General features: G+C 36.7%; 1 protein-coding gene across 4 annotated transcripts; it reads right to left on the bottom strand.

Annotated features, from left to right (window-relative positions):
• Positions 1-533: 533 nt before the first annotated feature.
• Positions 534-20,179, bottom strand: LOC145766184 (xylulose kinase-like). Of its 4 annotated transcripts, none has more exons than XM_082577841.1 (14): positions 20,060-20,179; positions 14,352-14,442; positions 13,783-13,925; positions 12,874-13,022; positions 6,349-6,481; positions 5,650-5,750; positions 5,251-5,341; positions 4,881-4,988; positions 4,458-4,588; positions 3,948-4,063; positions 3,272-3,345; positions 2,954-3,109; positions 1,992-2,079; positions 534-1,533 (listed from the first exon to the last, which is right to left on the bottom strand). In XM_082577841.1, the coding sequence occupies exons 1-14, from the start codon at positions 20,096-20,098 to the stop codon at positions 1,388-1,390; spliced, it is 1,566 nt and encodes a 521-aa protein (XP_082433967.1). In that variant the 5' UTR covers positions 20,099-20,179; the 3' UTR covers positions 534-1,387. The 4 variants fall into 4 exon arrangements, with proteins under 4 accessions (XP_082433967.1, XP_082433969.1, XP_082433968.1 ...); XM_082577843.1 differs by lacking the exon at positions 20,060-20,179 and adding an exon at positions 14,887-15,169; XM_082577842.1 differs by lacking the exon at positions 20,060-20,179 and adding an exon at positions 14,537-14,826.
• Positions 20,180-22,690: the final 2,511 nt, after the last annotated feature.

Here is a 22,690-nt window from a genome sequence, read left to right as displayed (position 1 = left end):
GCTCATTATCCCTCAGTACACCACGCGTAAATCTTCTGATAAAATAGTGGTTTTGCTAGATCCTGGTTTGCCCATGATCTTAAGCCAAGAAACATTGCTGGCAACTTACATTACTACTGTAATAAAGCATCGGTCGTGCTAAGGTGTGTATTATTTATATTCCCGTGGTTTGAGAGCTGCACAAACCTGGCTCTCCAACACCTGCCATAAAATCAAATCAAAAATGTCTCATACGAAAGAAGAATAGATAGATGAAAGCGAGGAGATTTGAACTCATTTTGAAGCACGCCACTTAAGCGAATTGTGAAGCCAGCTGCCAATTCCATTCGGATCATCGATGCATGGTCGGAGCGATAACACGATGTTCATAGAACGTCGGTTCGACATCTATAAGAAGCACGCGGCTGTGTTTTGACAAAGCACGTGATGCCATGCCGACTTACGTTATGATTTTTCCTTGCTTCTTGCAATCGATTACGTTTTATCTGCTCCTGCGCTATCGCATTGTAAGCTGCTGCAAACGGCTATATGATTGTACTCTTGTTATTGCAACAAATTCAAAATAAAACTAGCATTGCAAGCAATTGCGAATAGAGCACAAATTTGGCACAATATCACTTTATAGTTTTGCACGCGGTTTTATAATTCCTTAATGACATAAGCCACATATGATGAAAGTGATATTAAGATATCGTGAATGCATACATGAACCTGGGAGAAAATAGCAACTATGCGTTTATTGTGGATGTAAACTGTAGGGAGTAAATAGTTTTTATTTTGCATAGTAGGCTATGTTTTACTTGCATCCAAATAACACAAAACGGGCCTGCAAGAAATATCAAAAGCTAATTGAATGCAAGCAAGGCTATAGTGGTTAAACCACATCTTTGATTAGCCAATTTCTACTCTGTGACATGATCGCTTATTTCTCTTGTGAGGTATTTTATGCTGTTTTTGGTTCATTAAATTTAGCATGATGCTGTAAGTTTGTTTCCAAGCAGCAAGGCAGTTGTTTTTACATTGATTGTCTGGGTTGCTTTGATAGATGAGTTTTTTCCTAAAAATATCTAGCTTGAAATGTTTTTCTGGGACCCAGCAGCTGAATTTACTCGGCGGACAAGTTAGCGGCAAACGTTTGGCGACGCAGTTTGAAACGTCACGACACAAGCTACAATGGAATTATTGCACGTTTGAAAATTACGAAAAAAACATACGAAGCTAATTTTTCGCCTCAAAGCACAACACAACGGCATTGCTTTGAACTAAAAAAAGAACAATCGCGCTATTGGACTATCAGATGGAAGAACGATACGATTTATGATTGCATTGTAAAAAACGGTATGCTAATGTCATGAAAACGTGAAAAAATGACAAACATTTTACACGGTTAACTCTTCTTGGATTCAACTGACTTTTCTAACCGTCCGTATCTGGTGACGTCATAATCGTATGGGTTAGGTTCAGCGGCAAGCTTATAGGCTGGGGGGTCGGGAAATATGTCAGAGAATGTCCCTCTTCCATCACCCAGAGCACCTGAAAGAAATATGAGAATAAGAATATTGAAATGCATAGATTTGAGTAAGTAAGTCGTTTCAACGACAGATTTCCATTTTTAAATTTTATATCGTCCTGAAAAACTGTTTACTGTTTAATTATACATTACATTACCTGGGTGGTGGCCATGCATTACATTGCCTTATACAGGAATTAAATTAAACAGTTGCTCCTCACAATGTAATGTAGGCCTACATTACGGTACAACTAGAAACTCTATTGCGTGAAAGAGATTGATGAATATAAGTTGAGCCTATAGTTAATAAGAGATCGCAATAAGTTTTTAATAAATTAATAAACCAATACTTTTTAAGATTTTCTCTGATTCTAAAGAAACAAAAATACAGCTGACTAAAAATATTTACTTTAAGAAGGCATTACATAAGTTAATCAGCATATTATATAAACTAACACGAACTCATATGCTTTATTATTACCATGTTTTGCTCTGAATGCGCATCCCAAACACGCAGAGTTCGACGTATCCAGCGTGTACACGGGTGCTTGGAACACGTCCGACAATACCTGGATGATAAAACAGGGGTTGTTAATGGAAAATAAGAGAGAGATGGGGTCTAACGCAAGCAAACTATGCGGAACAGTTTGCGGAATTAACGTCTGATTCAGGATCGAAGTAATCAAATTATTAAGTCCACGAGGTAATCGATGATGAGGAAAATAAAAATTATAAGATGTAAGCATAAATTGATAACACGATTTTTACAGGGAGCATACGCAAGTAGGGGAAGCTTCGACCCCGTCGATCCCCAACTGCCCTACGTTGTGTTATCGAGCTTGAATAGACGACTCTTGCACGTTCACTATGCAAACGCTCTGGAAAAAAACTGTTTGCACTGAAACCTCATGTAGTTGTTCAACTAAACTTGCTGTTGCAAGGGAGAATATGAGCACATTTGGTAATGCGGAGAGCTTAAGATCGATTATTATCAGAAGTGGGCAAAAAGTAGCGCCTCTCCCGCTACCGCTACTTTGGAAAAAAAGTAGCGCCGCTACTGCAGACGTTACTCCAACTAAAAAGTAGCGCCGCTACCGCTACTTTCACCAAAAAAGTAGCGGCGCTACAAAAGTAGCGCGCTATTGCCCACCTCTGATTATTATCCACCCACAAGCAGTAAGTAACAAGTCAAGCCATGCAATATAGGATTGTAATGTATGTAGCAGACATAAAAAAAGAATCAAAAAAGTTCCTAAAAGCAAAAAAGTTTAAACTCAAGATAAATATCCATCGAATGGTTCTGTCTCGCATAGTAACTCTTTTGAACAATATATCATACGAAGATCATTTGTGTACAGTACTTCTTACAGTTTTCATGAAATAAACACTTCTTAAAAATAGCAAAACAAAGAAGGAGACAAAAAGAGTCAGTTGTTACGTCACCTGCAAGATTTCCCGGTTAGCAGATGCGCCTCCAGTGGCCAGGACGCGAGATGACGTGGCTAATTTGTAGCCGAGATACTCTGCGTGGTACCGCTTCGCCAGGAATTGTCCTTCAATCAAGGCTCGGATCTCTTCTTTAGCGGGAAACGAAGTCACCTGGGACGAACAGGAAAAATAAATATGCTTTCAGGTTTATCAAATACAAGCGAGATGGAGTCTCCAATATTTCTGGCCACACTCAGTTGAGGCTTTAGGATAAGATTCTTTCATGTCGTGTTTCGAGCGGTGTGAATAATACTTTGGAACAAGAACACTCACCGCTTGATTATTTCCATGGAACCTATGTTCACCAATGGCATCAGGCGTGATTTCTTGAACGTCAAAATATATCCCTGAAATAAAACCAAAACTCATATATACACGAATAAGAGAAAACAGTTGTATTATAAAGAATTTGGTATTTATAATTCCCAACAAACTTTAGGCCACTACAACAATTTTCTCTCAGTGTTATTTATAGCTACAATCGCAGAAGTATAAAGTTTGATTTAAAGCGTCGCTTAGCTATGCAGTCGGCCCTAAACCTCCAAATTAATAACTGACCACAAACCAAGCATCAGCTCCACACATTACAATCACAGCAAGGGGTGGATCCAGCAAGTAGCAGGTGGGGCGATTTCAACACAACACGATGATGTGTAGGTCAACATTAATCCATACTTGCAAATAACCGTGATTAAAGTTCCTTTTCTGTATTTTAGAGGGAGATTGATCGCCCTAATCTCTCCTTGGATCCGCTACTGATCACAGCAACTGATAATTCGCCACTGTATCGGATAAAAACATGTGGACAACATTAAACAAAAAGTATGACCGGAGTAGCGAGAGTTTTTTTTTGCAGAAAATGGCTGATTAGTTCGGATCCATGAGTTGTACGTTAAGTTACATTAAAAGTGGGACGACTTCATGTTCCTATCATCGAAAAACGTCTCACCCACGTTTCCATGATTACCAGAGGCTGTATCCTTCAGAGCTTGAGAAAACTGCTCCCAGGAGCCACCTGCATATTCATCGCGGAACCGTTCCCGGATCAAGGAGCCGTTTTTAAAGCTTTAAGAGAAACAAGAACTCGGTCAAGATCAGAAAACGCAGTGTTGTTTAAACTTTGCAAACGTTCAAAACGCAAATGAAATACTTCAAAGGCAAATTGCCACCAAGCTACATGCAATGGCACACCAGACAGTGAAATGAAGACAGTGTGAAGATATTTAAATAGCTTCAAAATCTTAACCAGAAGACGTTAAATTTACAACTGATATATTCTTGCCTGTTAATTGACATTATTCGCCAACACTTTCCTTTAAACAAATTGTGTAATTGTTATTGTCAAACCTAACAATTAGAATAGAACGAAGATTACTGAACAAAAATTTTGTATATCAGGTGGTTATCACCTAGTCTCATCGAAAATGGCTCCGAAACAATTTGCTTCCACACAACATACCACAACATTGCCATGTAGGAGTCTGGGTCAATAGGATTCGTGAAGATATGACCTTCCAGAGATGGTTTTGGGTCGTTTATCCACAGCATCAGAGTATCTGACGTTCCTAAGCTCACTACCACATCTCCTCTCTGAAATCGAAGTCAAATAAAAAAGTGATAATAGATGAAAAATATATATTATTTTTTATTGTGTTTGAATTGGAAAAGTCTTGCTAGCCAATCCTTTCTGCGTGGTTTTAACTGCCGCACTGGTAATAATATTAATGAAGTATATTTTGCCACAACGCATCTTTTTCGTACAAAGACGCCGAAAGACGGTTAGTAATAATATACAGTATAATAATAGTAGGTGCTGCAAATACAGTGGTGTTTTTCACTTTTTATGAACAATTATATAAAAATACAGTGAAAAAAAACGCACTTGCAAACGGCAGCCGGCTAGGGAACCAGGGTTATCTCCAGTGAAAGCAATCACTTTGCATTGGGGGTTAAACCCATATCGCTTAACAAAATATGAAGAGATGTTACCCTGAAACAAGAAGCTGCCTTTGAGATGGAGATAAGCATTAACAACTAATGAACCATGAGAACGTTTTGAACATGTTCTTTTGCGGGAATGGAGATTTGCTATAAAGAAGCATTTCTTTTTGTAAGTCGAACTGTACTTTTTGTAAGTCAAACGCTCTTTTAAACACATCAACTTCAACAACATTATAGGCCTATTGATCCAGATTGCATTTGTAAAACTTCTTTATCATGTATCTGTATTCTGTACCGTAAAGTAAACATACCAAATTTGACCACGGTGGCACTGGCTGGCCCAACTTCTCTTCCAGACTATCAGCCACAGCATTCAAGCAGGTCGTATCCCAGGATTTTTTTCTGGAAAAATAATTTATGCACTACATGTGACAACGCTACTAGCTAATATGGAAAGCTATGGCAACTACCATTTTCAAGACAAAAACCTGTTTAGAAACTTACTTTACAATCAGGCATTCTAAAAAGAGATTTTCTTGTTAAACAAAAAACGTAATTACTGATAAAGAAAAGGTTGCAATCACTTTTTAAAAACATTTCTAAGTATTATACTAAAAAAATCACATAGCAGCTGGGTAATCTTTTACTTCGATAACAGCATGAACTAACAAGCAGAAAAGCCTGAATTTTCATATGTGTTCAGTACAAACCTGATGTCAAACAGGTTCATTCCTGATCCGTCGCTGTAGTCAATGGCAGCGTAGTCTCCAAGCAGCAGAGATGCAGCGAAGCTACTCACCAGAGAAATGCGCTGAAAGAAGTCGGACTTTTAGCATTAATACGACCACAGTCATACTGGCAGCACAGTTTGAATCTGGTGACGTCACTACAATGTTCTACAGGTGAATGAGATCAGCACTAGATTAAACCTCAGAAAATGTTTAAAAGAGAAGCTGCGAAAATATACTGGTGGTGAGATTGGAATGGAAGCGAAAGACGTGACGTCAGAACACATGATGATTGAGGTGGAAACAAAACGGGGCTGACAAAACTTGACTGAGAAAGTGTGAGAAATAATTTAAGAAAATAGGTGAAAGACGAGAATTTTGTGGAAAAAAAATACAAGAAAAGGTTGGGAGGTGGAACAGAAGGAGTCAGGAAAACTAATGCGAAGGTGAAAGAGCATCAAGATTTTAATCCCAAAACTTATACTGTAGCTGTTAGCATCTGAATACAGCTGAAAAACATAAATGCTGCAAATTCTATCACTTCTCGAAAAAGCCAAAACAAGCTAAACGATCAGTCTTTTGAGTTATTAACAATGCCACATTCTGCCGTGGCCGGATAACTGAACCTCACAACGAAGAATGAAAATACTACACTGCTTTCCCAGCAGAATGAAAATAAACCTCAGTGTTGTTGTAGGCGTCTCTTTGGTGCGTGAACACTTTTCTGATCTGGTTCCCAGTGAAGCGTTCGTAAGCACGAGAGCCAGTGATGTTTGATAGCTTCTGTGCTCCACCAACACTGTCCTCAAGATATCTGTGAAAGTATTTCAGTTACAAATGAAGAATTCAAAAAATGCCACTTCACACACGACTAAAAATCATGGAAGTGTTTGGCGAGAGAGAGATGTTTTTTTATTTGACTTTCAAGTACAAGCCAAGAAAGAATGAAAAACAATACCACATATGATATATACAACAGAAAAGATTGGCAGCACAAAAGTGAAATTTTGAAGTAATTAACTAATTAATACTGCGATGAAAAATGAACTGTTAAAAACGTTTCAAATACCAACTGCAATTTAACTGTATACTGCATGAGTTCACTAAGTTTTCGCAAAACCTGTGCAAAATCACACAAACCAGAAAAATCTGTATATACATATTGGGTCATTCCATTATATTTCAGGTCAAAATTAGAGGAAATGCCACCCACACTAGGGTGATTCATAAATATGCACTTTCAATTTTTTTATGGGGCACCCACCCATTATGTTTCAATTCCTAAAAAAATAACTTCTTTAAAAATTTACGGAAATCAGATAATTTTTAGGGGGTGCTACCGAGGATTAAATTAGGGGGGAAATGTTATAAATCAAAGAAAATTTTCATTTTTTACACCCAAAAAAGTTTACTTTGTAAATAAACATGTCAGAAATGACCCCTAATAATCCCTAGACAAATTGAAAAAAAATTTATTTGAATTTGGGTAAGCGCTTCATAAGTTATGGGACAATATATCTTCACCACTAGGGGGCGTTGATTTTGGTGAGCGACATTGACATGTGTATATACTATATATTCTAAGCCAAAGATGCTATGATAACGTAACTCGTGTCTATCCCCCCTATTTCATCGGTGAGCAATCCGTATTTCACAACAAAATTTATTTAAAACCAATAGTTTTTACAGTAAACCCATTTCAAATAATTTTGGAGGCCCAACTAGACAGTGTCAATACAATATTTATCATGGATTTGAATTTGACAGCAATTGTAAAAGGTAAGTGTGATGTCACAATATGATTTCTTTTGTGATAGCAAGTAGACAAATTTTAAGGTATTGTGACTCATAAGTGATCAGTGATTAATCTACTTTCTCTCTGTTCTGCAGAAGTACTTGCTAGTTGAAGTTTTAGAAGCTAACAGTTTCAATTGATTAATTTTAAAAGTTTTGTGAGGATTTTTAGTTTATAAAGGTTTAAGTGAGCTCTGAAGTGTTTAGACTTCAAATAAATAAAAAATAGTGAGACACCTAGATAACCTGAAGTAATGATTGCCTTACATACAAAATATGGCTAACAGTAGCCTATTGCTAAATTTAGTAAGAAGCCTAATAGAGCAAAGTTTGTATGTTATGTTACAATTAGAAAGTTTGAAGAAGATCATAATTTTCAGATAGTTTTCTGAATAGTTAAACCAAAACGTATAGAGTAAAGTCAAGAGTAAATTTGTCACGGCAAAAATGGCCTCTGCAAAGCAAAACAAATCTGATCATAAACCTTTTACAAGGAAAGACACTGACATATGGCTCGTTGGCCAGTTTTCATCAACCCTGTGTACTGCCAAGCTTCCTTCAAACAATGAAGTTTTAGCATTGTTTTTCTATTACAAGAAAGCTAAAACGAAAACAGTACGTGATGCAACTCACTGTACTGCAGAAGATGTCATGAAAGTATGGACCAAAGCCAGCATTCCAACAAGACTGAAAAAAACATGTTGTAAAAAAAGTTGCTGATCTGTTCAAAGAATGGGGAAATCTAAAAAAAAAATAAAGAAAACAAAGCCAAGCGTTCAGATGGTTTACAACAAAAAGAGAAAAAGTGGAATGAAGGATTAGAATACCTGTTTGACATTGCACATGGTGATGCATTAAAAATGATGACTAACCAGGAGGACAAACATTTTCTTTTTGCTCAAAGAGAAAAGGGGCGCCATGGAAAAATAGGTGCTGCCGATGTGGCAACATATAAAAAACAGGCCAGACTGCAAAAAAGAATTGAAACTTTTGAGAGACGAAAGGCACAAGAAGAAGCAGAGAAAATATCTTTGGATGAACAAATCCTTTTAACATTATCATCATCTGAAGTAGAAGATACATAACAAGTGACAGTGATGACAAAACTGTTGGTGATGCAACTGGTACCACATCAACATCACAACTGATTCCAAGGAAAAGGGGACGGCTAAACTTATTCAATGAGAAACTTGCTGCAAGTCTTGACGATGCCAAGCTGAGTGATCGTGGCGCAGCTGTTGTATTTACGCCAATGCTTCAAAACCTTGGCAATAATCCTGACGAGTACAAAGTCAGTTATGCTACTATTCGTCGTGAGCGAATGAAACATCGAAAGGCTATTGCAGAATGCAGAGGGCTTGAAGGCAGAATTCCAGCCACAAATTCTATTAACAATTCATTGGGATAGCAAGTTACTGCCTGACATCGCTGGAAAAGAAACTGTGGATCGCCTTCCCATTCTAGTTTCAGGAGATGGGGTCGATCAGCTCCTTGCTGTTCCAAAACTACAATCAGGGAGTGGAGAAGCATCTGCTGCAGCAGTTTATGAAGCTGCACTGGACTGGGGATTATGTGATAGAATCAAGGAATGTCATTTGACACAACAGCTGTCAACACTGGGCGACTGAATGGGGCATGTACTCTTGTTGAACAAAAAATGGGAAACGAGCTGTTGTGGCTCGCCTGTCGACACCATATGTTAGAAATTGTGCTTGCAGCAGCAGTGACTCATTCGTTGGGACCTTCAAAGAGTCCTGATATTGCTATCTTTTAACGATTTCAAGCACATTGGCCTTATATTGACCAATCCCATTACCAGACAGCTTTATCTGACAAACAGACTACCAGTGCAGTTACTGACATCCGTCACCACATGCTTGCATTTGCTAAGGACCAGTTGGAAAAATATCAGCCACGAGATGACTATCGAGAACTCTTAGAATTGACCATCATCTTTTTGGGAGGCATTCCTTTGAAAGGAATATCGTTTAAGAGACCTGCTGGACTTCACCGTGCCAGATGGATGGCAAAAGCAATCTATTCTCTGAAAATTTGGATGTTTCGAGCACAATTCAAGTTGACCACAAGAGAAACAAAAGGTTTGCAGGAAACTTGCTTGTTTGTAATTCGGCTGTACATAGAACCCTGGTTCATAGCACCTTCAGCATGTACTGCTCCACGCCACGATCTCCAGCTTCTGAAAGCCATTCATCGGTATTCGGATACTAGCATTTCCACAATTGCCTTGAAGAAATTCTTAGGACATCTCTGATATCTGTCAGAAGATCTGATTGCACTTGCATTTTTTGATGATAACGTACCAATTGATACAAAGCGTAAAATGGTAATTGCGTTGAAGAATTCAGGATTTGAGAATCCTTCCAAACGTGCCATTGTGGACTTGACGACTGTTGGTACTAAAGAACTGCAGGACTTTGTCACAGCAAACATTACACGTTTTTTTGAAATAACTGGACTGAATTTTGACTTTTTGAGCCAGGACCCATCTTTTTGGGAAACCAATGACACCTACATGTCTACAAAAGCAACTCTACAGTGTATGAGAGTTGTCAATGACATTGCTGAACGTGGAGTGGCGCTGATGAATGAATATAATTTGTTGCACACCAATGATGATTGATGAAGAGCAAAAGCAGTTTCTCATCTTGGCAGTCAAAAACTTCAGACAGCAATATCCAGATAGAAACAAGTCTACACTGATGCAGTAACTACTAACTAGACTTTCTGGACATCCATTAACACTGAACTACCGTAATTAATTTTGTTATTATGTTCCTATCACATAATTCCGTACAGCTATTTACCTATGGCATATACTGAAAACTTTCGACGTCGGTAGCAACCCCTAAAATAGTTTCAATTGTCTTAAAAATTTCACAGGCTTATTTTTTCAGGCATTGGCACAAAATAAGAGGGTGCCCCACTTAATTTTCAAAAAAAATTTTTTTTCACATTTTATGAATCACCCTAACCCACACTCTCCGATTTGGTTGATGTTGACATATGTGAGAGATGGCAACCCACTGAGCTCAACAAAAAAAAATTTCGAAATTGGTTGAGGGTTTTTAAAGTTACACCATTTTCAATTTTAACCGCACGGTGGCAGTATTTCAGCACCAAAAAGTAAAAATGCCCCAATATCTGTTATACTTAAGCTAGGAAGTTGATGAAAATATGTAGAATACCATTTTGGGAGATGAGGAATCCAAATTTGCAAACAGAATATAAGAAAAACATGTAGTTTTGGAGTAATTTGATTATAAATATTTTTTGAGGTATATATATATTTTGGGGAGAAATTTGCCCATGTAGCCAAAGAAAAAAAAACATTGTTTTTGGGGGGGATGTTAAGTTGGACATATTTTGATAAACACACTCCAATTTTGTTGTTCCATATTGTTCCTTGCCTGGACTGGTGGTCAAAATTCTTTCTAAAATTTTGCAAATTTTAAATGCTTTTTTAACATTGTACAGTGGGACTGGGGCATTCCATTTATAATCATCAAATTTTGTAACCACTAGTCACAGATTTTGCTTATATCGACATATTTTGTACATACTAAAAAATGATGAAAGCATCAAAAAATTTTTTTGAAGTATCTTCATTGGGGGCCGAGATTAAGCACTTTGAATTTTCGGCCACTAGTAGGATTTTGGAAGCTAAGCACAGCCATTTTTTCATTTTGCGCCTTCATTTTTTGACAATAACTCTTTACCTTGAACGATTTTCGCACTGAAAACATGCATTTTACCAATTTAAAATCCAAGGAATTTATTTAAATTGCAATTAAAAATTTTATGCTAAGATGAACATTTCAAATGGTAATTTAGGTTTAAAGTTTTTCTTAATTTATTGTTGATACGACAAGTTTGGGGGAATATTTCGGAGCGTTGAGAAAAAGATCCCAAAACAATTTTTTTTTCAAACAAAGCAATTGAAAAATAATATTTTCACGAAATTTGATTGATGTAAAATTTGCATGAACCAAAATATTCAACTTAGAAAATATCAACCCATACATATCAAAAAAATAAAAATAATTGAAACATAACTGATGCTTTGTCACAATATTTGCAGGGTTCAGCCATATTATGGTCCATTTCTTTAAGAATTGTTTTATGTGTCAAACTACCAATGTTTTATTATTCAGCTGATATCACACAGCTAGTCTGATCAAGATTTTACTACCGTTTCTTATCAAACCAGCACCTGCACCCTTATCAGTTCTGAACTAACTTTTCATTGAAGTAGAAAACTGTTTTTATTATTGAGCAGGGAAGGAGTTGTTAAACGGTTTGGTTTGGAAAAGACCATATATGCTGGATGCCACCCACTTTTCCACCTTCTACATCCAATGGTAGAAGTTACACTTTTAGCTCGCAAGAATTGAACTTGAAAAACTTTTTAACTAGACTGATGTGCAATTTGGTGTCTTTTTTATTACTTGATGCTCATTGCTCACTCAATAATTTCTAAGCTGTACCTATGGGATTTAATTATACTTTTAACTTTTTTGATCATATGGATTGAAACAAATCACTGTCAGATGACAGACATTGCAATTTGCTGTTTCAAAAATGCCAAAACTTCATGTCAAAGAAATTGGAATTTTGCCAAACTGAGTATCAGTTTTAAACTGCAATCCCTCTCAAAAAACACATGGAACAACTAAAATAACTCATCATAAAGACATAACATGAACAAGTAAATAATTTCAGAAAATTTTTTTTGAGTTTGGTCATGGCTACATGGCCAAAGCACCCCCCAAAGTTATCCCTCCCAAAATGTTTGAAACGTTGTTTTCATCTATAAATGATATCTTTTCACCAATTTTGACTGGAAATTCAGATTCCTTGCCCCCAAAAATGGTATTCTACATATTTTGGTTGTTTTTTAGCTATAAATTACGAGACATTAGCAAAATTTGAATTTTGGGGGGGCACGATGCCCCTGTCAGGTGGTGAATTTCAAACCCCCACAACTTCTAAACCACTTGGTCAATTTCAAAATTTTTTTTTTGGTGTGCTCAGTTAATGATTGTGAACTTACTGCCAAAGTATGCAACATTTTCAAGAGTATTGGTTTTTTCATGACCTGAAATATAATGGAATGACCCTAAAACTATTATACAAACAGTAGATTTCGCCTGCAGTGACAGCTGTTGTAAAGCCCCGTTTGCATACACTACCGTAGAGTAGAATTCGTCTATAGTGACACTTTGGTTACATGGTGACACTTTTCCCCGGTCCGTTTAGGTGTCACTATAGGCGAATTCCACAATACATCTCGAGTCTTTGTCAAAAAAACAATGCAAATGACACTTAACAATTTCTGGTTCCCTGACGATTGTCACATTGCACACATCAACATCCACTGTATACAATGCCTACCTGCATTCCTCACCCGTGCTAGAGTCCATCCAGATCGGAGAATCTCGAACTGAAAACGCACTAGATAATTGCTCATGAAGATTTAGCTCAGGGTTGAGATTTTTCAAAGTCTTCCTGATCCCATTTTCCCAATACACACTTCCATGTTGCTGGATTAGGATAAAATAAGTCAAACAATGTTTTGACATATTTTACTTAGATATATTAAATATGTGAAGCTAAACATCATTACCAGTAGACACTAGACAGCCAATCAAAAATTATAATTGATGATTTGTAGGTTACTTTTTATTGATATGAAGCATTACAATGTTTTCGAATTAACTGCATTTTTTTATTCTTTTTGGTGATATAATTAATCTTCATTTCAACAATTCTACAATTATAATAAGTATAAATTTATTTGAATGAGATAATGAAGAAGCTGCCTTTAAGATGCAAAAGCTTTATCAATAAATTATACAAGTTTCCGAAACGAAAAGATTTTATTATATATACGGTACTTAATTATTTACCATATTATACTTAATGTTTAATCGTCTGATTGTATCCTTAATGAAGGATCCTTGCATTACTTTTCATCCTTAATAACACCAAGGAATAGAGCTTGAGAGACATCAGATCAGCGTACATTTCATTCCTTTGCAATTATATATTGCAATTTGCAACAATGTTTTTATATATATCATATCTAAAAAAACTGCACCAAACATAGGTACAGCATTGAAAATATAGCAGTTCATCCAATTTTTTGATATTTCTGAAAACGTAATGAAAACAAAATTTAATGAAGAATAGAAGAAGTTGATTGAATTTGACCACCTTTCATTGAGCCTGCCATTGAGACAATGGACAAATTTGAAAGAGAAATTTAAATAAAATATTGGGATGAAATAAGTGCTACCTCACCTGCCCACTGCCAGATAACGCAGTAACTGTGCTAAAATCAAATTTCTTGTTCTTTAGCTTGTGTAGAATCATATCCAATGCTTTCACCCACATTTCTGTTGGAGTAGTGATGGTCAGTTTGTCATCACGAACATGAACTCCACCTAGGAAATGTTAACAACAAATTGTCTAATAAATGAAACTATGCAAAGAAGGCTGTTTTTAGTGATCAGTTGTTCTTTGTTGAAGTTGTCCTCAAACTAGCAGTGGGGCAAAGCAATTATGTTGGCTTTGATTTTAAATAAAGCAAAATTATACTTGCAGTAACCGACTGCATTAATGCAGGCTACAGATCACAGAAAAAAGATGATAATAATAACAGAAAGACAACGTAAGGAAAAAAAGTAAAATTCTCACAATTGTAAATGGTGATGCGCTAATAACAATGTTCACTCTTCATCAATCATAGATGATAAATAAGATAAGATATATACAAACTGAAGAAGTTGCATGGAGTTTTTGACACAAAAGTTGCAAAAGAAAAGATTAAAAAGTTAGTTATTATGAAAATGTAATAAAATACATGTTACCTTTTGTTTGATATTCTGGTAATTCGGAGTCAAAATGGATGTTGACTTCTTCAATTACTTGGAGATTCTCATTTGTGACAAGTGCTTTTACCTAAAAACAAGATGCATTAAATAATATAAAGAAACGGCTTTAAAATTATTTGAAAACTTTGGGAAATGCACATGTAATATTTTTGAACACTTACAATCTGCTTAGTCAATGGTGGGCAAACTGCGTCTCACGAGCCGCATGTTGCTTGCCGACATATATCTTGTGGCTCTTCTAGCTGAATAGTAATGTCCCAAATTGAGAGTGTTGTTACCGGTATAGAATATAGATCTTATATATAACTCAAAAGTTTATATCAGACACAGCTCAAATAATTTTAAGTTTTTGAAACAAAGTCAAAGTTTTATAAAGAGACAAATGTCAAAAACATTATATCATTCTCTCAGTGTCACAATGAGAACAATAGTTCTTCTGAAACAATAGTTCTCCTGAAGAGGCAAGATCAAACCAAATCAGAAGAGTACAAATTTAAATTGCAAAAATTACAGGAGGAGTTGCAAGCCAGATTTGCAGGAGTTAAAACCTTTGACAGGAGCTTTGATATCCTTATAAATTCATTCAATGTCAATGTAGTCAGTGCTATGGTTGTCCAGTTTGCCAACTGTTTGTTACAAGCACGTGTACTTAAGAAATAGAACTGAATGAAATGCAAGAAGACATGGCTCTAAAAAAATTTAGTTAGTGTCACACTACAATTGAGTTTAAGAGAAAGGTTCCAGAGTGTAAAAGACATTTCTGTACTTAGCAGGATATATTGTTGTGAATCTTTATTTTCTGAAATAAAATAACTTGTAAAATCATGACATCATAGAATTCTAACAAATGAACGCTTGGAAGAATTAATTTGTATCATTTTAATAACACATATATATCATATACCGGTAGTCCAAACTTTTAGAGATAGCAAATAAAAAAAAAACCTAATATATATATATATATATTGTGTTTAAGTCATTTCATGTAAAGCTTGCATTAATGCATTATTTAGGCTACCTATTTTACTGACACTACACATTTTGCGGCTCGCTGGTGTTTGTAATTTTTGGCAAGTGACTCTTTTGTTGAACAAGTTTGCTCATCCCTGCACTAGCAGGCAATTATGCTGAATTTATGTTGCATTTATAATACATAGGCTAAGCCTGCATAATATCAACTGCAAAGAGTGTTTTAGGGTACTAGAATATCGCTTCATGAGCGACAGACACAAAATAATGGCAAGATAACATTGCTCCTATTGTAAAGGCACTGCTACTTAAAGTAACTTGTAATAATTTATTAATAACATATTAGATGTTGCAAGCACCGAGTCCGAGGTGCTTTGTCATCTTTCTGATGTATATCATATACATGATGCAGTTGCTGTAGAATAAGGTTAACAGCTACAATTTTATAACTAATAATTTTATAACTAATGCTTCCACTTTCAAATTTTCAATTTCCCTAAATTTAGTGTACAGTTTGCTTAAATTTCCCTAAATCAAACCTTGAAATTCCCTAAAAATTTCCCTAAAATAAAAGCACAAATATGTGTTGAAAAAAGCATAAAAAAACCAGATTTCTATATGTAGCCATAGGCGTCGAAATAGGGTGGGCAGGGTGGGCGACGCCCACCCTGCCGTGAAACGAGGGTGGGCATAATATCTTTCGCCCACCCTGTTTTCATGACACTTATGAAGTGTTCGTTACAATTATTTCCGTTTTAGTTAAACGCTGAATTATCCAACCAACTGCAGCGCAACTTCTTGTTTTACACTATGTCTCTCGCTAGGTATCCGACAGAACAAAGCAATGGCAATTCCTGGTGAGAGAAAGCCACGTTTGATCTTTTCTCCGAATGGTATCACCTTGGTTACGTCACAATCAAACTTCAGTTCCGAGTCAGCGTAAGGGAATATGAGTATGACATCATAATGAACATGACAATAAAATAACCGATACAAACTAAAGACGTATAATACTGAAACAATCGCTTTTTACAAATCAAAATGCGGCAAATCCGAAGGCGCCACTTCAAAGATAACAGGTCACGCGCTTTTTAGGTCGCAAAGGAAAACATGAAAAAATTTATTTAGTTTAGCAGCACTAATAAGATCGCAAGAAAGCAAACATCAAACCTATTAAAGCTTAATTGCTGCAGCGACGCTAAACGCAGTCTTTGTGAGAAAGCATCCCTCGAAATTAGCTTCCATCTGCGACGGCAAAAACTCGCCAAATCAACAAACCTTGGATTGCGGCGGCAATTGCTGTATGCTTATAATCAAACGAAATTTTATGCGCTTCTTCTTCATCGTGTCACTCGGCGGTAGCCCAGAGCATTACGCAAGCTATTTCATGCGCTCACAATGCTCTTGTGAACTGTAAAAAGTTTGCAACCTTGTAAATACAGTACTAACTTAGGCTGATTGTTACGCAAAAGTTATTATTTCGTCAAATGCTTATTGTTTACCGGTGTCGTTGCGAATATAAATCATGGAGAAGGAAGATACAGTTAAAAAGTGGAATTTACCTGCTATAGTTTATCAAACAGAAGGAAAAGTTAGGGTGGTATTTTGCAAAATTTGTAAAGAATTTTATGACTGAAACAAATCGGAACTAGAAAAGCTACGGGGAACAAGTTAAAAAAGTAGTACAAAATTGGATAAACGGTTCTTCGGCAGAAAAGAAAAATAATGCTTCTGATCATATGGCATCGCGTTCATGAACGGGCAGTTTTGCGTCTGCAAGTATTCCAGTGACGACGCGACAACCTCATCCTCCGACACAGCATCTGATGATTCCGATTCTGACTAGTTCTTTATCAAACAGACTTTGCGTTGCTCACAGTATCCCAATTGTGCCAAAATTATGTTAGTGTATACGTAAGTCGAGGCAATCTTCTCGCAGGGAGCTGTTAATTCAACGTCGCTAGATGTCGAATTAATTTAAAACAAACGTAAATTTCTAATTAGGCATTAATGTTACGCATTATAACCCGCCGGAAAAACTAAATCGATTTGTGTTGACTCGAACGTTGAATCAACCCAAAATGAACTTACTTTTTCCCCATGAGTTATTTAACGTAAATTACCGTAACAGCATGCGTATCGCGTTGCTCGCTTTATCGCTACTTTTGGTGTTATTACATCACAACAAATCAAACAGTGCGGTTGTGATAGACTACTCTAGTATATTTTTCGCTTCTCGTTTTGGTACAATTTTTTCATAATAAACGTTCACAACAATTGCCGAGGCAATTTCAACTTTTTCCGTTTAGCCTCGGCAACGTTTTTGACGAAGCAAAAATATGCTAATTTCGAAGACTGAGTGAGTGTTCACAGCAAATAAAATAGTCCGAGGTGAGGTCTTGGTGCGATGTTTCTGCTGATTAAACTCCCGCCGCGAGTAAATAACACAGGAAGAAATTTTGAACAATTTTTGTCCTAATTAAGTGCTCATTTTGCGGCGGCATTTTTACTGCCGTAGCAAAATGGCCATTATGACGTTTGCGGCGGCATTTACCACGGCAATTGCGGTGTGCCGCCGCTAATTTCGAGGACTGGCAAAGACTAACCATTGCGAATTTGCGAACATACACAATACACATTCAATGAAATCTGTTTGAAAACTCTCGCCCACCCAGAATTCCTCTCTTCTAAGAAAAAATCGACGCCTATGTATGTAGCGACAGATAAAAAAAACAACGAATGATAGATACACATGAGAATTTGATAAGCACACAAAAAATGAAACAACAAAAGAATCTCGCTCAATCAACAGAAATTTTTAAAATTATCCAAAGTGATTTTCAATAGATCACTGTACCAGTGATTGTGAAGCCTCGCCGTGAATGCATTTAGGTTAAGTGCATTGATGACTGTTGGTGCCATGGTGGTAAATTATTCTAGGCATTTATTATACATACCGGTACTGTAAAAAAGTTACTTGTCAGCTTTGACATAGTTTGTGACTTAGACTATATAATTTTAAGCTATGGCCTCTTGTGACATAAATATTTGTATGCACTTGAAACAATACAGTCTATATATTACATCATATAAACCATGTATTTACACACTTGAATAATATCATGGTGAAGACATCAAAGTGCCAAAGTAGGTAAGTTTAATAAAAGTATGCTACTTTTTGAGAAAATTTCTATACTAAAAAGGCAGTGGCTATTTGACCGGCTCTGGTCATTGAACCTGAATCACTATTTGACTGGTCACTATATAGGCACTTATTTCTTTTTCTCTTTCAAAGCAAAAGACGAGCAGAGAAGAAAAAAGTGCCTATGTAAGTTTCCGTTCTTCATAAGAGGATGTGTCCATGTTTGCCGAACGACGCATTACATTTTTGCTCTCAACAAGTTAGAAATTCAATAGTTTTATTTAACTGAGTCAGCAGCGCGTGTGATCTTTCTCGGGCTGGTATCCGCAAGCAAGGGTATGAGTTCGACACTACCCAGTAGCATTTTATTTCAAATTAAATTACCTGCTAAAAACACTGCCTAAAAGTAAACTTGACATTGATGAAAACCATTTTTATTTAAAGAAGTATTGTCACTTTTTACAGCTACCAAACTAACTTGTTGAAAGCAAAAATGTAATGCGTTGTTTGGCAAACATGGTCACATCCTCTTATGACAAACGGAAACTTACCCAGAGAAATTCTCAAATTCCAGCAAATTAAAAATACTTTAACTTTATTACTTATAGTAATAAAAAGTTTCTGCAGACTCTTAACCTCAGTTCTGGCTTCTCGATGTTATGGGAATTGCTAATCATAAATAATTGTAGGATCCATGTGAGAGGATTCAACTAAACGTATAATATAATCAATAAAAAATCAACCAGGTTTGGTAACTACAAAAATTACCTACCAATAAATTTTTGTAGTTACCAAACCTGGTTGATTTTTTATTGTTTATTACTTATATTTGAAAAGACATAAAAAAGCTACTCGAATTAAAAAATGACCACAAAAATGCAGCAGCCTAACGATCGAGTCACTTCGGGTCAAAATTTAGTTAAAAAAAACGCTTCTGGGTAGTATCGAACTCATTCCCTCGGGAACAGCAACCGGAGAAATCTCGTACGCGCACTGACTCAGTTAATTAAAATTGTTAAATTTAGAAGTTATATAGGCACTTTTTTCTTCTCTTCTCGTCTTTTGCTTTGAAAGAGAAAAAATAAACGTCATGACCGGTCAAATAGTGTGTCAGATTCAAAGACCGGAGCCAGTCAAATAGCAACTGCCTATTAAAAATCACATGTTTTTGTTTCAGACTAGCTTATCAAATTATAGGAGTCAGTCTACAAGTCTCTGCCCTGGTTATAAATGCTATGGTATGACATGAACATATATACTTCAGATTGGAATCAACCAAGACATATAGGGTGAAGTGTATTAAGAACAGGAAAGCAAGGAAAAGTAGTCTCACCCTTCACTTTTGGTCAATTTCAATGTATGACTTTGTGGAATTTTTTACCAGGGCGAAGACTTGTAACCTAAGCATCACGCTTGTCATTCATAAGTAGGCTATAGATAAAGTGCTGGCACATGTTGTAAATGTAGAGGCACTTTTCCTTTATCTTACTTCTAAGAAAATAAAAACTGTCATCAAATCAATTCTTTGTTTCAAAGCTGAGAGGCTAAGCATACAAGCTAAACCTTAGCATACCTGTTGTGTACTAAAATCAAATCCAAGATATGTTTTCATTGTTTCTGGTGTTGAATACAAGAGTTGCAATAAGATAAATGCTTGTTTTTACCAATTGCAATTACTATTTATTTTAAACCTGAAACACAAAATAAATTAAAGTGTAAGAATCATTAAATTCTCTCCTTGCATCTTACCATTGATATTCAAGGGTTTATTGTAAGAAATGCTCAAAGTTTCAACTGTAAAACCAAAAGTTTTGTTCAGGAATATAAAAACATCAAAACGGCAAACAAGCAAGTGCAGAGCATTACAGCAAAGCAGCTGCAATTCCTGCAACTGCAAGCTGCAAGCAATGTTTGAAACGATGTTGCCAGTTTTTTGTTAGTGTCTTTCTCCAGCACAGCCTAATTTTATTTTAAATTTAAAGCAGATTCTCTTATTCTCATACCGTAACTGTTTTCAGATTTTTATTGGAAAACTAGTGACAACAGTACCTTAAATCTGTCCATTTAGACCAGTGGTTTTTAACCTTTTTCATACCGCGACCCATTTTAACAACCCAATGTAACTAAAGACCCCCTTTCAAAAATTTTGATTCAGGCACATGTAATACATTGTGTATGCGCAATAGCCCGCCAATACCACAAAAAATATAATTAAAAATAATATCAATTATGATACCACTCTCTTAAAAAAAATACTCATTTATTGAATTCATGCACAAGGCAGCATCAGTGAGATGGCTGGTGTTGCATCTTGGCGACAAGCTTGTCTGTGCGTGGCGCTGTTGTTGCCAGAGCGCACCTTAGATCTGGCTCTACCATTAGGAAACGTTCAAATATTACGTAACGCCTTCGAGGGGGAGGGGGTTTATGCAAAGCGTTACATTAGCGCAAAGGCTCTATCCACTTTTAGAGTTCGGGGGGGTGATTTTTGGACAGTGGGCTAAAATCGTCATAGTCATTTTAACTTCTGGGGGGCTGCGCCCCCCAGACCCCCCATTGCAGCATCAGCTTCTTTCTGATCGAAGCATAGGGTTTTCAAGTCGTTTCACAAAGTATGTTTCAAAAAGGGCATTTTTGGGAAAGCAAACTGGTAGTCACTTAAGAAATATTTCTGGCACTGCAAATGAAAACTCGAACCAATCATAAACTACGTTTTTCGTGACGTGAAAAAGGGCGAAAAGAAGATGATATTTACAAAGCAAATCAAGTGCTGGATTTTCTATCAGCTGTTTGTTTATTTGTTTTTCATATTTTTACCCTGCATTGCGAGAAAGCGGACTTGAGCGCTATGCATCGGTGTACGTGACCCACGCTGCAGCCGACGGCAATGTCTGTTTCCGGTTGTCTACTCTACTTATGACTTAAATTTGGTACTACATTACTCGAAATCGATCACTGAGTAGAGGCAATTATACTCATAGTGAATTTTCTTCCCCAGAGAAACAACAGCAAGTGCGGGGTGGAGTCGAACATGCAGGCTCTCGAGTTGGCAGCTGGTTGGCTTTTTAGGGGTTAGGGTTAGAAAGTAGTCAGTTCATTGACGTGGGTTCGACTGATTGCTCTTTTTTCTTCTGTAATTACCAAATAAAGTTCAAAGCAAAGATTAACTCTCTGGCTAAGTGCGAGAAAGTCACAATTGGACGGTAGCCTCTTATAACATGTTCTGCAGTGGCAGAATTTTTTCTTGTTAAAGTGGCTACCAAGCAAGCTAAGTTAAAACACAGTGTAAACGCCGGTAGCCACTTTAACAAGTCGAAATTCTGCCACTGAAATTGACTAGAATGAAACCGCCAACCAATCATAAGTTAAGGTTTAAGTGACGTAAATAATGGCGAAAAGAAGATCATAGAAAGCAAATTAAATGATTGTTTTTTTGTCAGCTGGTTGGCTTAGGGGTTAGGGTTAGGGCTAGAAAGTATTAGTCATTTCATTGACGCGTGTTCGATTCCCACCTCTGCTATTGCTCTTTTTCTTCTGTAATTACCAAATAATGCTCAAAACAAGCATAACTCTCTGGCTGAGTGCTAGAAAGGTCACAATTGGACGGTAGCCTCTCATAACACGTTCTGATTGGTTGGCGGTTGCATTGTAGTCAATTTCAGTGGCAGAATTTCGACTTGTTAAAGTGGCTACCGTAAACGCCTGGCTTGTAGTTCAGGGTTGCCAAACCAAAAAATCATATTGAAATGAAATATATATTCATATTGATAAAAAATTCAAAATGAGCCAACAGCGAAAATATATTTTTCAAAATTTGATCAATAAAATAACACAAAACTTTTTCAAAGCCAAATGAGGGGGGGAGGTGATTTTGCATTGATCACCCCCCTACTCCAATTAGTGGGGGGGTGATCACCCCCCTCACCCCCCCTTGGATAGAGCCCAAGCATTAGCGTCACATCGGGGGGGGGGTTAAAGCAAAACGTTACGTAACGCTTTCGACGTAGTCCCGGGCTTTCGAGTACGGAATGGTAGTTTTTTGTGCTGAATTTGTAGTGAAAAAGTGTTACATGGGGGAGGGGGAATTGAAAAAAGCGTTACGTTGGCGCTACATGGGGGAAGGGGGTCAAAATTTCGGAAAAAAGGCGTTACGTAATATTTGAACGTTCTCTTAGTTTATTCCTGGCCTTGTTGCTCATTTTTA

This window comes from Aplidium turbinatum, chromosome 3, assembly GCF_918807975.1.
Source record: "Aplidium turbinatum chromosome 3, kaAplTurb1.1, whole genome shotgun sequence".
Taxonomy (NCBI): domain Eukaryota; kingdom Metazoa; phylum Chordata; class Ascidiacea; order Aplousobranchia; family Polyclinidae; genus Aplidium; species Aplidium turbinatum.
Note: the sequence above shows the minus strand (reverse complement) of the source record. Positions and strands in the feature narration are given on the sequence as shown.

Excerpts from the sequence above, each read along its gene's own strand:
- LOC145766184 (XM_082577841.1), bottom strand. The coding sequence starts at position 20,098 with ATGAAAACATATCTTGGATTTGATTTTAGTACACAACAG. Across the intron at positions 14,443-20,059 it reads TTGATTTTAGTACACAACAG|GTAAAAGCACTTGTCACAAA; the intron begins GTATGCTAAGGT and ends TCTTGTTTTTAG. Across the intron at positions 4,989-5,250 it reads TGCCACCGTGGTCAAATTTG|GGTAACATCTCTTCATATTT; the intron begins GTATGTTTACTT and ends TTCTTGTTTCAG.